Genomic DNA, 16315 nt, shown 5'->3' on the forward strand with positions numbered 1-16315 from the left:
TTGGGAAAGCCGTGTGGACCACACTCCCCTTTGTCTAGTTTATGGATGGATGAGTAGAAAAATGGGGGAAGAAAAAAAAAATGGTGCCCAGTGCTCTTTTTTGCTTTAATTGTTCTTTTTACCTTTAATTTTTATTCTTATTGCTCTTGTGTGTGTGGTGGTGAAAATGTCAAAGATTAATTTTGGTGATGAATGCACAACTATATAATGGTACTGTAAACAACTGAATGTATGCTTTATTTTGTATGACTGCATGGTATGTGAATACATCTCAATAAAATGAATAAAAAAAAAGATAGAGCAAACAAAAATGAACACAGACTAAAGACTGAAAAAAAAGTGAACAGAGCATAAGTGATGTGTGTGGCAATTCAAATGGGCTTATATACATGTCATTGGAGAAATGAGTTACACCAAAAAAGAAATGAATTACACCAAGGCAATCATAGTCAGTCAGTTTAAAAACAGTGATAGAAAGAAAATCATTAAAGCAGCCAGAGAGAAAAAGACACATTATGTACACAGGAACAAAGAAAAGAATGACAGCAGACTTCTTGTCAGAAATAATGTAGGCAAAAGAAAGTGGAGCATTATCTTTAAAGTACTGAAAGAAACAAAAAAATCTCAACCTATAATTCTATACACAGTGAAAATATCTTTAAAAAAATGAAAGTGAGATCAAGACTTTTTCAGGACTACAAAAGTTGAAAGAACTTATCACTATAAGACCATTACAGGAAGTACTTCAAGCAGAAAGAAAATGATATAACATGGAAATCCAGATCTACACAAAGAGAATATAGTGCACATGAAATAGTAAAGATGTGGGTACATATAAAATAAGCTTTTCTTATTTTTAAAATCACTTTAGGAGATAATTGACTGCTTAAGGAAAAATAATAACAATGCACTGTGAATACAACAAATGTAGAAGTAAAATGTATGACAACTATAGTACAAAGGCTCGGAGAGGGGAAATGGAAGTATACTGTTATAAGATTCTTATATTGTATGTGACATGGTATAATATTACTTGAATCTAGACTGTGACAATTTAAAGATGTATACTATAAATCCTAAACTCTTCAACATAAGAGCTGAAGTGGAAATAATTAATCAAAAAGAAAGAAGAAAGAGAGGTTTTTCCAAAGAATATATGGGACCTATAAAAAACAAACAGCAACACTGTACACGTAAATCTAACCATACTGATGCTCAAATTAAATGCCTGAACATCTCCAATTAAAAGGCAGAGATCATCAAATTGGATAAAAAAACAGAAGATCTTACTATTTGCTGCTTACAAAATTCCACTTGAAATAAAAAAAGATAAAAATGGGTTAAAATAAAAAGATGGAAAAGATATACCATGACAATACTAATCAAAAGAAGGCTGGAGAAGATATTAAATGTCAGACAAGTAGAGTTCAGAAAAATACTATTACTAGGATAAAAAGGTAATTTCATAATGATAAAAGGGCTAACTAGTCAAGGAGACCTAACCATCCTAAACGTTTTTTCACCTAATAGCAGAGTTTAAAAATACAGGAATAAAAAATTGATAGGATTCAAAGGTGTAACAGAAAAACCTAAAATTACAGTCAGAAGTTTTAACATTCCCTTTCCAAATAATCAATAGAACAAGTAGACAGAAAATTAGTAAGAATTTAGAAGGACTGAACAACACTATCAGCCACCTTAATTTAATTGACATTCATGGAATATCTCATCAAACAAATACACATTTACCAAGTTACCTTATATTCTAGAACATAAAAGAAATCTCATTCAATTTAAAAGGATTCAAGTCAAAGTATATTCACAATGTAATTAAATTAGATATCAATAACAGGAAGATATTTGGGAAATCACCAAATGTATTGAGGCTAAATAAAACACTTATAAATAACACATGGGTTAAATGAAAATCAAAAGGGGAATTTAAAAGTATTTTGAACTGATTGAAAATGAAAATACAGCACATAAAAAGTTTTAGGATGAAACTAAAGCAGAACCTGGATAGAAAATGTAGCACTAAGTGCCTATATTAGAAAAAGAAAGGTCTCAAGTCAGTGACCTAAGCTACCATCTTAATCCATTAGAAAGAGAAGAGTACAATAAACCCAAAATAAATAGAAGAAAGGAAATAAAAATAACATAAGTCAGTGAACTAGAAAACAAAAATAGAGAAAACCAGTAAATTCAATAGCTGTTTTTTTTTGTTTTTTGTTTTTTTTTGAGAAAAACAATAGATTTGTTAAATATCTAGCCAAATGGTCAAGGGAAAGAGAGAAACACAAATTACTAATATCAGGAATGAGACACAGGAAATAGATATAGAGCCTACAGACATTAAAAGAATGATAAGAATATATCATGAACTCTACACCTGTAAATTAGAAAACTTGGATGAAATGGACAAATTCTGTGAAAACTGCGAACTACCTGAGATTACCAAAGAAGAAACAGGTAACCAGAATAGCCTTACACCAACTAAAGAAATTGAATATGTATTTTAAAGCCTCCCAAAAAGAAAACTTCAGGTCCAGATGCTTCCACCGTTGAATTCTAGAAAATATTTAGGAAGCAATGTTACTAAGTCTATACAAACTGTTTTAAAAAATTAAAGAGAGAAGAATGATTACCAACTCATTATGAGGTCAGCATTACCCTTATACCAAAACTAGACTAACACATTACAAGAAAAGAAAATTTAGACTAATACCTCTCATGAAGATATAACCATATATAAGAAAAGGATAACCTATCATAACCAAGTGGAGTTTATCCCAGGAAGTTAAGAGGGGTTCAGCATTCAAAAAGCAATGTAATTCATCTTATTAATAATCTAAGGAAAAAAAGCAATATGATATTTCACTACATGCAGAAAAAGCATTTAATAAAATTCAACATCCACTCATAGAAATAAAAACCTTCAGAAAACTAGGAATAGAAGGTGCTTTCTGGAGGGGGGGGGTCGTTGTCAGTTTTATTTGAGATATAGTCACATACCCTACAATCATCCACAGTGTACAATTAGTTGTTCATAGTTCCATCATATAGTTGTGCATTCATCACTAAAATCAATTTTTGAACATTTTCGTTACTCTAAAATAAATAAATAAATAAAGACAAGAACAAAAATACAAGTAAAGAAGAGACCCCAAACATCCCATTACCCATGCCCCCTATTATTCATTTACTTTTTGTTCCCATTTTTCTACTAATCTGTCCACACATTGGATAAAGGGAGTGTGAGTCACAAGGTTTTCACAATCACACAGTCACACTGTGTAAGCTACATAGTTACACAGTCATCTTCAAAAATCAAGGCTACTGGGTTGCAGTTCAATAGTTTCAGGTATTTCAGAAGGGAAATTCTTAACCTAATAAAGGACAGCTATAAAAATCCTACAGCTAGGATCATACTTTATAGTGAAAGACTGAATGCCCATTCCCTAAGATCAGACACAAGACAAGGATGTTCACTCTCACGCCTCTTATTCAACATCATGCTGGAGGTCCTAGTCAGTTTGATAAGGCAAGAAAATAAATAAAAAGCACACAGATCATAAAGGAAGAAATCAAACTGTCTCCATTTGGAAAAGACATAATTGTCTATGTAGAAAAACCCAAAGAATCTACAATAAACTACAATAACTAGCAAGTGATTTAAAATGCAAGTTTGCAGGATACAAGGTCAACAAGCAAAACCAATGCGCGTGTTTGGATGTATTATGTCTCCCCAAATGCCATATTCTTTAATGCAGTCTTGTGGGGGCAGATGTATTAGTGTTGATTAGGTTGGAATCTTCGGATTAGGTTGTTTCCATGGAGATGTGACTCACCCAACTGTGGGTAATAGCTTTGATTAGACTATTTCCATGGAGGTGTGGCCCTGCTCATGCAGCATGGGTCTTGATTAGTTTTACTGGAGTGCTTTAAAAAGAGACACACAGGCCCAGACACTGGCTGGCTGACACTGATGCTTAGTCATGCTTGGAGCTGCAGACAAGAGAGACATTTTGAAGACGGCCATTGAAAGTAGAGTTTTGCTACTCCAGAGTTTGCCTGGGAGAAACTAAGAGAATACCCCCAGACACCTAGAGAGATAGCTCTGGGAGAAAGCCATTTTGAAACACAACCTGGGAGCAAAGGAAGAAGATGCCAGCCACGTGCCTTCCCAGACTACAGAAGTGTTCCAGATGCCACTGGCCATTCTTCTGTGAAGGTACCCTATTGTTGACGCCTTAGCTTGGACACTTGTATGGCCTTAAGATTGTAACTTTGTAACCAAATAAACCCCCTTTATAAAAGCTAATCCATTCTGGTATTTTGCATAGTGGCAGCATTAGCAAACTGGAACAAGCAATGAGCAGTTGGAAAGCCAAAGAAAAACCACAGTATCATTTACCATAGCACCCAAAATATGAAATACCTAGGGATAAAGCTAACAAAATATGTGCAAGATCCTTACACTGAAAATTTCAAAACACCAATGAAAAAAATTTTTAAGACATAAATAAATGGAGAGATGTACCATGTTCTATTCATGGATTGGAAGGCTTGCTAATGTTAAAATTTCAGTTCTCCTCAAAATGATCTATAGATTCAATGCGGTTCCAATCAAAATTGCAGGAGAAAGTTTTATAGAACTCGACAAGCTGATTCTAAATTTCTGTGGAAAATAAAGGAATTAGAATAACCGAAGCAATTTTTTTAAAGAAGAAAGTTGGAAGATTAACACCATCTGATTTTAAGATTTACTAAAAAGCAACAGTAATCAAGACAGTGTGGCATTGGTGACAGGATAGATATATAAATTAAAGGAATAAAATTAAAAATCCAGAAATAAACCCAAATATTAATGGTCAATTGATCTTTGACAAAGGTACAAAGACAATTCAAAGGAGACAGGGTAGTCTTTTCAACAAACTGTACTGGAACAACTGGGTATCTATATGCAAAAATATGAACTCGACCCAAGCCTCACACCATTTACAAAAGTGAACTTAAAATTCAGAATAGACGTAAAAGTAATACCTAAAACTTAAAACTTCTAGAAGAAAACACAAGATAAAATTCTTTTGACCTTGGGTTAGGCAAAGGTTTCTAAGATAAAACACCAAAATCATGATCCATAAAAGGAAAAATTGATAAATTGGATTCTGTCAAAATTAAGAGCTTCTTCTCTCAGAAAGATACTGTTAAGTGAATGAAAAAACATGCCACAGATTTGGAGATAATATTTATACCTGATAAAGGTAATGTATGCAAAATACACAAAGAATTCTCAAAATCAATAATAATACAACAAACGTATCTTTTTAAATGTGCAAACTACTTAAACAGACATTTTACCAGAGAGGATATGCAATGTAAACAAAGCCCATGAAAAGATACTCAACATCATCAGTAATTAGGGACATGCAAATTAAAACCCCAACAAGATTCTAATATTTACCTTTTAGGATGACAAAAATTAAGTTTAAAAATGGACTACAAAGTGCTGGAAAGGATGTGAAGCAACTGGAACTCTCATTCCCACTTTGGAAAATAGCTTGCCAATTTCTTGTAAGGTTAAACATACACTTACCATACAACCTAGCAATCCCCTCCTAGCTATTTAACTTATATCCATACAAAACCTTGCAGGTAAATGTTTATAGCAGCTTTATTTGTTATCTCCCCAAAGTGGAAACAACCAAAATGTCCTTCAACTGTTGAATGGATGAACAAACTGTGGTACATCCACACACTGGAATACTACTTAATAATAAAAAGGAACAGAATACTAATACATGCAGCAACATGGATACATCTTGCTGCATACTGTGTCATTCCATTTATGTGACATTCTGGAAAAGGCAAAACTATAGGGATAGAAAATAGGTCAGTGACCATAAGGGAGCGTGGGTGGGAAGGACGGTCAAAAAGGGGCATGGGACAATTGTAAGGGTGAAGGAATTTTTCATATCATGTGCATGGAGGCAGTTACACAACTATAGGTGCTTATTAAACTCGCAGACCTGTATTCTAAAAAGGGTGAATTTTACTATGCATAAGTTCTACCCCAATTTTTAAAATGGAAACATAAAAAATAACAAAGGGCTGAAACCTAGGAAGCTTTCCCTTAAGCTTCCATCTCACAGAAAACCCAATTGCAAAAGTGCAATATTTTAACCAGTCATTTAAGGCCACTGTCTCTTGCCATTCCAACTTCTGTCACACTATACCTCTTGGAACACTTCCTCCCCTTACATGAGAATGGCCACAAGCCTTCTAAATATAATTTACTTCTATTTCAGATCACTTCTAAACATACTTAAGTTTGTATTATTTTTCTTTGAGAAGCTCCTAATCATGCGTAAGCCTCAGCCACTCCCCTACAAACCTGACCCTTCGCAGACTGCTGCCTGCCCAGGAGAGCCAGGTCTTTAACGCACGCACCTTCCGGTTGAAGCGGTCAATGGTGATCTGATGGGCCAGGTGAGTCACATTTAGCATCACCAAACAGAATGGGGGCCAGTTCAGGTGCCCCTGCAGAGAGAGTTCAGCCCTCGTCAACCTGGAGTCCTGCCCTGCTCTCCCTTGGCGGCAACTGTGAGCACATTCTCCTCCTCTCCACTGTGCCAGGGGCACCCATCATGGCTGTGCAAATGGGGTGCAGAATCCCATGGAACATTTCTGGGTCCATCTGAACTCAATCAAGACCAGCAAAGCTGCCTCCTTCCACCTGGATCATGGGGGCATCTTTGTAGGCGACCCCCTACAGACCCGATGACCACAGACCACATCCTCTGAGTGGCTTCCGGGCTCCTCTGCACTGTGATATGCCCCACACTGGTCTAGAAGCTGGGACAAGCTGGGAATGGTGCAGACCCCAGGAAGGGCTGCGAATAGCGCACTCCACTCAACCCTTTCCCTGTAGCTGGGAAGCTGTGTCCATTCCAGGAGATCCCTGGTGGGCAGAGGGAGCTTCTGAGCAAGAATCCACATCTGTCCTTGCCTCTGGCACCCCTCAAAACCCAACTCACTGTCCAAGCTCTACTCCAAACCTAGTCAAATCCCCAGGCCCCACAAGAAGGGAAGCAAGAGGTGGTCACCAGGTTGGCACTTTTGCAGTCAAGAACGTGGACGGTGACCATCTCATCTGGGCTCTGGCTGAGGATGTAGATGGCCTCCTTGAACAGGGCTCCATGGCTCCCATCAAAGGTGACAAAGCTCAGATCAGGGAAGATTGAGCATCGGCCTGGGGGTGGGAGGGTGGCAGGGTATGAGAACAAACTGATGCCTCAGGCCAAGGCCACCTAGGAAGGGGAGTCGGCGCCTGGGCCCCCTCCCCGGATGATTCACAGGCCCTGGGTATCTGGACAATCACTTGGATCAGGGGTCACACAGAGATAGGGGTCCCACAGGAGGGGTCTTTCAGGGACTGTGCAGATTGGAGTAAGGGCACGCTGGGGCAGGAGGACAAGGAGGACAGGAGAGGCTCCGGCTGAGCCCAGGACTCACAGGCACACTCCCAGAGGGGGCAGCAGCGGTCCCCGCCCACCCGCACCGCGAGGCCCAGGACCCCACAGCGAGGTGGTGCGGCGCCCTGAGGACAGTGCTGGGACTGGTTCACTCGGACAAGCTGGCCGTCCAGGCAGATGTGGCGGACGCAGTCCTGCTCGGCAATTGGCTGGGGCACAGGGTGAGGGACGGAATGAGTGCTCCCCTTAGAAGTTACAGCCACTCACTCCCCCTGCCCCATCCCCCAAGCCATAAAGGCACAAGAGCCCCCAAGGCAGGTTCTAGCAGGGGTGAAATGACTAAGAATGGTGAGCCTCCACCTCCCCAACAGGCTACCTGGGTCCTGGGGCTGGGTCCTGTGTAAAAACTGGGGATCAGGTGACCGATTCCCTGAGACCTCTGTATATCTGCATGGCCCGTGCTGAGAGGTCCAGGTACACAGATGTGCATACACACAAGCTCACAGTCACTGAAACCCAAGCATACCTGCGTGCACACACATACACAGTCTCACATTGTCTCACGGCACTGTGCTTCACACTTACAAGAACACACACAGACCTATGGGTGCCCACACTAAATCTCACACATGTGAACACATGCTTGTGCACACAGTCTCATGCAGGTGCACAGATGCAAACACACACACCCATGTTGCCAAACCCTGGGTTTACACTAAACCATCCAATCAGCCTCTGGGGTCCGTATAGGACCGGGTGGGACCCTGCTATGGCATCAAGGCCCAGAGGAAGGAACCTGGAGAATTTTTCAGGCACCAGGAGCTTGGAACAGGAGTAAGCGCAGTAATTAAACCTCCATCTTGCAGCCTGGCAGCTGGTTAAGAAACAGTAGAGAGGGAGGAGGGAAGACTCAGAGGGAAGGTCCACCAAAGGGTGGCCAGAACCCTGACAAGTTACTCACGACACAGGTGACGTTGGCCTCCACAGCCTCTGTGGCAGCTGCCCATTCCTCGGCTGGACCCTGTGAGGTGCTCTGGGCCGGGGCCGAGAGCCCTGACAGTGCAGTGGTGGCTTGGCCCACCAGCTCCACTGGGGGCTGAGGTCCTGCCAAGGTCCCGTGGGCCTCTACCAGCTGAGGGAGCAGAACCAGGGAGCTCTCCTGGGAGATGGTCCTGGCTGAGACCCGGCTCAGGGAATAGGATGTGGGCACTGGTGGCGCTGTGCCAGCCCGGGGGCCCTCAGCTGCAGTCACCAAGGTGGCAAAGGTGTGGGCCACTGCAGGTGCATGTTCCATGGGTCCACTCAGGGCAGAGCCATACACTGCTGTGGACAGAGACACTTGCTTGGACAGGATGGCCATCCTCTCCGTGCTGCTCTTTTGTGAGGTGAGGGACACTGTGGAGGCTGCCCCTTTCCCCATGGCCATAATGCCAGAGGTTGGCAATGAGGCTCCCAGTAGCAAGCCTGGAGCCATGCCTGTGGCCTGGGGGGCTGCATGGCTTGGGGGGTATGTCTGGGCCATGATGGCTGGGGTGAGAGGCAGTGCTGGGCTGAGCGTCCAAGCAGGTAGAGTCATGGCCGTGGTCAGTGGCATGGCCTCTTGTTGGAGTGGATGGGTGATGCCAGAGCCTTTGGGGCTGGGAGTGGCCACTGGGGCAGATGTGCCCACCTTGGCCAGGGGCAGGCTGGTGTCAGGAGGCAGGCCAGAGAGGAGCTGGGATGGCTTAGTTGATTCCAGAGACATGAATGATGTGGCACTCAGCCCTGTGGGTAGACTGTCTGCAGCCAGGGTTGCAGGGGACAGAGCTGGGGGCCCAGTGGCTGTGGCGGTGTGCTGGGCTGGGTGCGGCAGGGTAGTGGGGAGCGGGCTGGGGTGTGGGGAGGCTGATAGGCCTGTGGGCTGCCCAGGCCCAGGCTCCACCCTGTCTATGGATGGCACCATCTCCAGTCTCTTGGTTGCAAGGGCACTGGTGGGAACCTGTTCTGCTGGTGTTCTAGCCACGGGAGGGGGCCCGCTGGGACTTGACATGCTCTGGACCGATGTGGGCTGGGGGATCCCTGTCTTATTTGTGACCTTAGTTATCACAGGTGTCAGCAAATCCTCGGGGGATCCAGAGGAGGTGGGGGGCCTGGAGGTCACTCCCAGGGAAGCCACAGGCCTGGAGGAGGCACTTGCTGGCAACTCCGGGCTCAGGGAGGGTGGTAGGAGTGTTGTCCTAACAGGCGGAGAGCCATGGCCTGGGACCGTCACGGCTTTGGTCATGAGTGGGAAGCGAGGCGCAGGAGGCGACCGGGAGGAGACTGTGATGTTGGGGCTCTCTGCAAAGGTCACAGTCACCCTGGTCGTCTCTATGCCACCCAACCCCATGCCAGGTGTGGGTGTCTGTGGTAAAAGGCGGAGAGAAGAGGACTCTGGGGTGTGAGGGGTGGCCAGCTGGCTGGTGGTCACTCCCTTGCCGGCCTCGGTGGAGTGGACAGGAAGGTTAGATGTAGTGAGCCCCAGCGGCTGCTGCAGAGTGGACTGGGTGGTGCCTGGAGACAGCGTTGGCCCCATGGTGCCTGCCATCGGAGGGCTCAGGGCTTTGGTGAGGGCTGGTCTGTGGGTGGGGGCCCTGGGAGTTTGCTGTGGAGGCTGCAGCTCCTTGTCACTGGGTATGGGCAGCTCTTGACCTGGAGGCAGGGTCTCGTTGCCAAGGGCCTCTGCGGGAACCAAGACCACTGGCTCCACGCCTGGGGCAGACAAGAGAAGAGGCTCAGATTGGTGGGGTGACTGCTGCCTCACACGGGAGGCTGGGGGTTCATCCCAGCTTGGCCGGGCAGGGTTGTGATGTGGGGCTTGTGGACTGGGAACCAGGGTAGGTGGTGGAGGAAGTCTCTGCCGGCCAGTCAGGCTGCCTGGCCCACCCATGGGCCTCTGCCACATGGCATTTGAAGACTTTTGAGAAGTCAGAGGTCTGGACTCTGTCCCAGACTTTGAACCCTGTGCCCATGGCCAGGAGACCTCAGTTCTAAGTCTGGTGGCACCATGTTCTCACCATGTGACCCTGAGCCAGTCCCTTCCCTATGGTGGGCCTTGGTTTTTCTTCCGAATTGGGGAAAATGGAGAAGATGAGGTCCCTACCTTCTCTAAAGAGTTCTCATTCTGGAGGGCTCCTTGCTGAGCCTGCTTCTCCATGTGACCCTGAGCCAGTCCCTTCCCTATGGTGGGCCTCAGTTTTTCTTCCGAATTGGGGAAAATGGAGAAGATGAGGTCCCTACCTTCTCTAAAGAGTTCTCATTCTGGAGGGCTCCTTGCTGAGCCTGCTTCTCCAAAGCTTTGGGGCTCTACGCAGTGACTAGTCAATGGGACCCTGGGGACTTACAGGAAATCCAAGGGAGTGATGAGAAACCCAGGCCACTTACAGTCCTCCAAGTAGACACATCTCTGTGTGACTTCATCCAGGACCTTGGGGGCTGGGCACACAGGGACACAGCCTTCTACCCTGAAAGTGGAGTACGGAGCAGATTAGTGCTCAGAAATGTGAGGGGAGTCACCTCTTTTTATCTAGATTGAGCACAGATCTCATCTTTTCTACAACACACATGTGTAAGTACGTGTGCTTATCATGTACACATTCCCATGAGTCTCCATGGAGACATTTGCATACATGAGCACAGGAGCACACATATCCAAACATGTCTGCTGACCACTCCTGCAGAGGAACTCAAATTGACAGGCAAATACACAGGAACAAGATATGATTATGCACACACTCATGCACATACACACTCATGCACATACACACATTCTCCACTGAGGCAAAGCCTCACATACCCAATCCAACAATGCAGAACTCAAAAACTATTCACACACACATACATATACATCCATGCACACTCTCACAAACACCAGCATATACATACTTGTGCTCACAATACACAAAACACACAGCTCACACACAAGTACATATGCAAAGTTGAATACAGCCCATGCATACTGGTACCCACACACAGCTCAACTATATGCACATGGAGCACAAACAGATATTCACATATGCCCATATAAAGGCATAGCCATCCTGGTACACACATCCCCATACATATAGTACATGAAACACTCATATACAGTATATGCGAGTACACAGACACCCCAGTGCACTCTCATGCATATGCCCATGGATATATAAGCCCATTCACATATGTGTATGTGTATACAAGCAGGCACACTTGCATGCACAAACACACCAGTGCACACACCTTGACTCCATGCCCCCACCAAACCACCTCACCTGGGCACGTCCCGGCAGCTGGCAGCCCAGGGGTCCCGGCAGGTTTGGAAGCAGGGGCTGGCACAGGCATCATAGCGCCACTCACAGGTGGGGTAGGTGGCCCCCAAAGGCTTGGCATCTGGAAAGGCAACCCACCTCGGTGTCCCTGGACTGAGTGAGGCTGAGTACCATCTCAGGGTCAGATGCTGGAGTACGGAGGTAATTCCAGCTCACCCTTACCCTCCCAGCCTCATGGAAGAGACAAATGAACTTGTCAGAAATGTGAAGAAAAAGAAATTAGAAGCCAACCAAGGGGAAAGCATGTTGGTGACAGTTAGGGTCAGTACCTATGAGAACTTATAGATGGGGCTATGGGAACTTGATGTAGGGACTAAGACCTGGGGAAGTTATGGAGGGAGAAGTTGGAGCTGGGTTTGAGGGGTGGCCAAACAGGAAGCTTGGGCCCCTGATCTCTCTGTAAAACTGCCTCACCACTCTGCCCCTCTGGGACCTCAGTGCCCAGGCTTGCACTGCATCCTAGGACTCAGTCACCTCCTCTTTGGCAGGGCCACTGTAGACCTCCATGGAGGTGAGAGGCTCCTCCTTGAGGGGTGGGTGAGGTGTGGGGATCCTCTCAGAAGGGGAGGAAGCTGCTTTTCTCCAAGCCATGCCATGAAGAAGCCTCCTTGCAAACCAGTCCCTGGACCTGGAGGGTATGGTTTGTCTGAACTCTTCCCTTGTTGTCCCTAACAGCTGGGGCAAATTATCATCATAGTCACCTTCGACAACAACATCATTATCATCATCATCATCACCACAACCACCACCGTCATATCAGCACCAAGCACCATGCTAAACATTTCATCCTATGAAGCAAGTGCTATTATTACCTCCATTCTACAGATGAGGAAACCAAGGCACAGGAGACATTGAGAAAAAGACATATTTCCAGGGGAGACTTGAATGAAACAGGCCCTCTGCCCAGGGCCTTGATAAATGAGGGCTTTCCAGGGAAAGATCTGTGGTCCACGGGGGGCTTCAAAGCAATCAAGATCCCAGACCACGTTGGCACAAGTGACCCATCTCTGAAGCCACGGGCTGAACAGTGAGGTGTGGGCAGGCTGAAGAGAGCAGCCCCACCCCAGCAGACCCTGCCAGACTCCCAAATCTCCATGCTGCTTCTGACTGTGAAGAAAACTGCGTTTCCAAGATCCTGGAGACCAGAACTGAGAACCTACATTTTGGAGATCGCCTACTAAGCACCAGGCCCTGAGTGAAATGCGGGAGATATAGTCGATTATTACAACTTTAATGAGGCAAATATCTCCATTTTACAGAACAGAGTCAGGGAGATGGGGGTTTTCCTTCAAGTGCCAAGACAGGCAGCAGGATTTGAACCGAAGGCCACTTAGCTCCAAAGCCTGGATTCATGCCACCCTGCCGAATGCCTTCCTATCATGGGTAAGTCTCACCGTCACAGACAGTGACAAATCTGTCCTGGGTGCAGTCCACTGGTGGGACTCGATAGATGATTGCCAGAGGTAAGAATGGGGTCTCCCAGCCCTGGATTGGGGGCAGGGTTGATAAAAGGAAGAGGCTGGCTGGAGACATATTCACATACATATAAATGAACCAATTCATACAGCACAGGATGCTCTCACAGGCACACATGCACATCACACGCAGGACAGAGAGACCAGGCAGGAGCAATGAAGAAATTATGGTTGCTCTCTTGAGGTTTTAGGCAGAGAAAAACTATCCACCTGACAGGGGATGATGAAGCCCTGGAACCCCTTGGCCCCTGCTGAAAAGGTCAGGAGCTGCCCCATCACTGCCCACGGGAGTGGGGAAGGTCACTGGCTCCTCAGCCTGGTGGCCCAGTGGGCAGTCTTTTGAGATCAAGGAGCAGGCGTGTGGCCCCATTAGCAAGGAACCTGAGCTGGCCGGGCTGTGCCAGCTGTGGCCAGGTTCACTTTCCCCACTTCCACAAAGGCCGGGGTATTTTTTAGACCATGTGATTGGACTGTGTCAGTAGGCAGGACACAGAAGAGGGCCTCCTGAAGCTGGGTGAGTCCCAGCCACTGGCCCAAGGCCCCCAGGAGGTCAGTATGGAAGCTGAGCTGCCTCCCACTTCAGGCTGACACCTCGTGGTCTCCCTGTGTCTGGAGAGTGGGGATTCCATCTGGGAGGTGATTGGTGGGGGGCCAGTGGGAAGAGGACAGAAAGGGCGGCTGAGTCCGAGGGTGATGGCAGATACCCACCCAGAAGGCGGAAGAGTGTGCCCCGGCGGAACGCCTCTGAGTGCTCATACAGCCGCAGGGCCACTGTCGGGGCCAGGGCCGGACCTGACACATAAAGGAAGGAGCCAGGCTCCGCCATGGACTCCAGGGCCACCAGGCCTGCCTGCCATGTCCCCCGGTGCACAGAGAAGGTGGCATGGAGCTGGAAGGCATTGCTGCCCTGCCACTTAGCCAGCTCCAGCGACCCACTGTCTGTGATGTGGAGGAAGAAGTTGGGTCTGTCAGCTGCCTCCAGAGATACCACGTCAGGGTCTGCAAAGAACCACATGGGTAAGATCAGTAGAGGGCTCCAGAATGGAGGCGGGGGAGCATCCCTTCCTGACTCCTTCTCATCCTTCAGGGGAACCCCACATGTTCCAAGAAGCCTTTCCTGACCCCCCAAGACCAAGTGTTCCCACAAGGTACTGTAACTGCCTTTGATCACGTGTGCACTTTCAGTGACTCAGGAAGGCAGCACACCCTGTGGATTAACTGAGCCCTCCTCCTCCGTCCTCCATGCCTGCCCCATGTCACCTCAGCCCACCGGCTTCTGCCTGTTGGCTGCCCCTCTGCTTACATCATCTCTACCCGAGGAAGAGTGGAAGGTAAAGGAAGCTGCAAACTGCTGAGCCACGGGAAGACGACTGAACTATCTCTCTCCTCTCCTCCCTCCCCTCCCCTCCCTTCCCTGGACTTCACAACCTCTTTCCACAGTGAAGTTCTCCCAGGTCAGGTTACTCTGCTGCACACAATGGGGTTCTGCTTAACATGCCCATAAGGCTAGTAGACAATCAACACTCTTTGGACTAGACCTTACTTTGCTTAAAATGCTGAATGGAGAATAGCAAATCCCCATTAAGTAGATGGCCTATTTGGAAGGTGGTGAGACACCCTTCTTCAAGAGGGGCCACAAAGACCTAGGGACCAGGAACACCTGGGGAGGAAGTGTTCTCTTTTGGGGTGATGGGGTACTTCTGGTGCTTCTGTGGCCCAGTCTCTGGCACCTCACCCAGTCTCCTTGTGCAAGGATGTGATTCTGCCCAGCTCCTCCTACTGCACCCAGTTCACATCACCAGGAACATCACTGTAGCTGGGGGGCATTGGCTGTGCCTGGGGCTGGGCAGGTGCTAGGGCACCCCCCTCCCGCTTCCTTAAAGCCTTTCCATGGCTCCCCAGTGCCCTCAGGACAAAGTCCCAACTCCTGAGCTTGACTTATAAGTCCCTTCCTGACTCCTCATCCTTCAGAGGAAACCCACATGTTCCAAGAAGCCGTTCCTGACCCCCCAAGACTGAGTGAGGGGCTCCTCCCAAGTGTTCCCACAAGGTACTGTAACTGCCTTTGATCATGTCCGTCTCCCCAACTGGACTGTGGACTCCTGGCATCAGGGATTGCGTCTTACACCCCTGGTACCCAGTGCCCAGCTCTGTGCCTGGCACAGGATTAGGGTTTAATGAAAGGGAGGGAGGCAAGGAGAGAGGCAGAGGGACAGGGGGAGGGAGGGAGCGAAGGAGGAAGGAAGGAAAGGTGAAAGGGAGGGTGTTATGTCCTCAGAACTGGATAAACTATAGGCCCCGGGAATCTGAAGACTGAAACTTTTAGAGATGGGATGGATTCTGAGAAGCCTCTTGGTTCCAGGTTCCAGCGGATGCAGGGATTGAATGGTGGGCTATTCTATGATCAGGGGATGCTGACTGGATGTGGCCAGCAGGGGTTGGGGGAGAAACGTGACCCTGCAAACACACAACATGCATGTGCAAACATGCACACACACAGCCACAGGAGAGAAGGCTTCCTAGCATGGCTGAGCTGAAGACTTGGCTGGCACAGGGCCCACCCTTCAAGCACTGTCAACTCTGAAGAGAATAAGACACCCACTAAAGCTAAGCCCTTTGAGTCCGTGGATGGTCTGAGACCCGAAAGGCTGTGACGCATCCAGGTGTGCTCTGGTCTGTGTGACCCACCAGCCCAGAGCCATTTCCTGACTTGGGCCAATGAAGAGCCCCCTCTTCCATTCCCAAGGGAAGACTCCACTGCAGTCAATAAGGCAGCCAGCTCACCTCTGACATTTAAAGTCCATCCAGTCTTAAATAATGAAAGAAGAGGAGCAGAAAGGGAAGGAGGGGGCTAGCAGAAGGGGAAAGAGTAGTAGTTTCCGCCTGGCTTTTCTGTAACACAGCTCCATCCTTGTGTAAAGCAAGGTACAAAGGTACATTTGGACTCTTGCCTCCCTGTTTTTTTCAGGAAGAAGATGGAAGGGGTCTCTTGGTAGAGGCTAAGAGGGTGACCAAGAAGCCCTGCCTCAGCTGGGGAAGG

General features: G+C 47.1%; 1 protein-coding gene across 6 annotated transcripts in view; it reads right to left on the reverse strand.

Moving 5' to 3' along the window:
• Positions 1-16315, reverse strand: part of OTOG (otogelin) — a 91390-nt gene that overhangs the window by 20864 nt on the left and 54211 nt on the right. For all 6 annotated transcript variants that reach the window (XR_005217459.1, XM_037840299.1, XM_037840297.1 and 3 more), the window contains exons 33-39: positions 13984-14274; positions 11744-11861; positions 10878-10957; positions 8437-10205; positions 7516-7684; positions 7107-7252; positions 6451-6540 (exon numbers count right to left, since the gene is read on the reverse strand). Coding sequence is in view for 5 of the 6 variants with exons in the window: in XM_037840299.1 (XP_037696227.1) it covers positions 6451-6540; positions 7107-7252; positions 7516-7684; positions 8437-10205; positions 10878-10957; positions 11744-11861; positions 13984-14274 (2663 nt within the window). In the remaining variant the exon portion in view is untranslated. The remainder of the gene's footprint in view (positions 1-6450; positions 6541-7106; positions 7253-7515; positions 7685-8436; positions 10206-10877; positions 10958-11743; positions 11862-13983; positions 14275-16315) is intronic.

This window comes from Choloepus didactylus, chromosome 6 (assembly GCF_015220235.1).
Source record: "Choloepus didactylus isolate mChoDid1 chromosome 6, mChoDid1.pri, whole genome shotgun sequence".
NCBI lineage: Eukaryota > Metazoa > Chordata > Mammalia > Pilosa > Megalonychidae > Choloepus > Choloepus didactylus.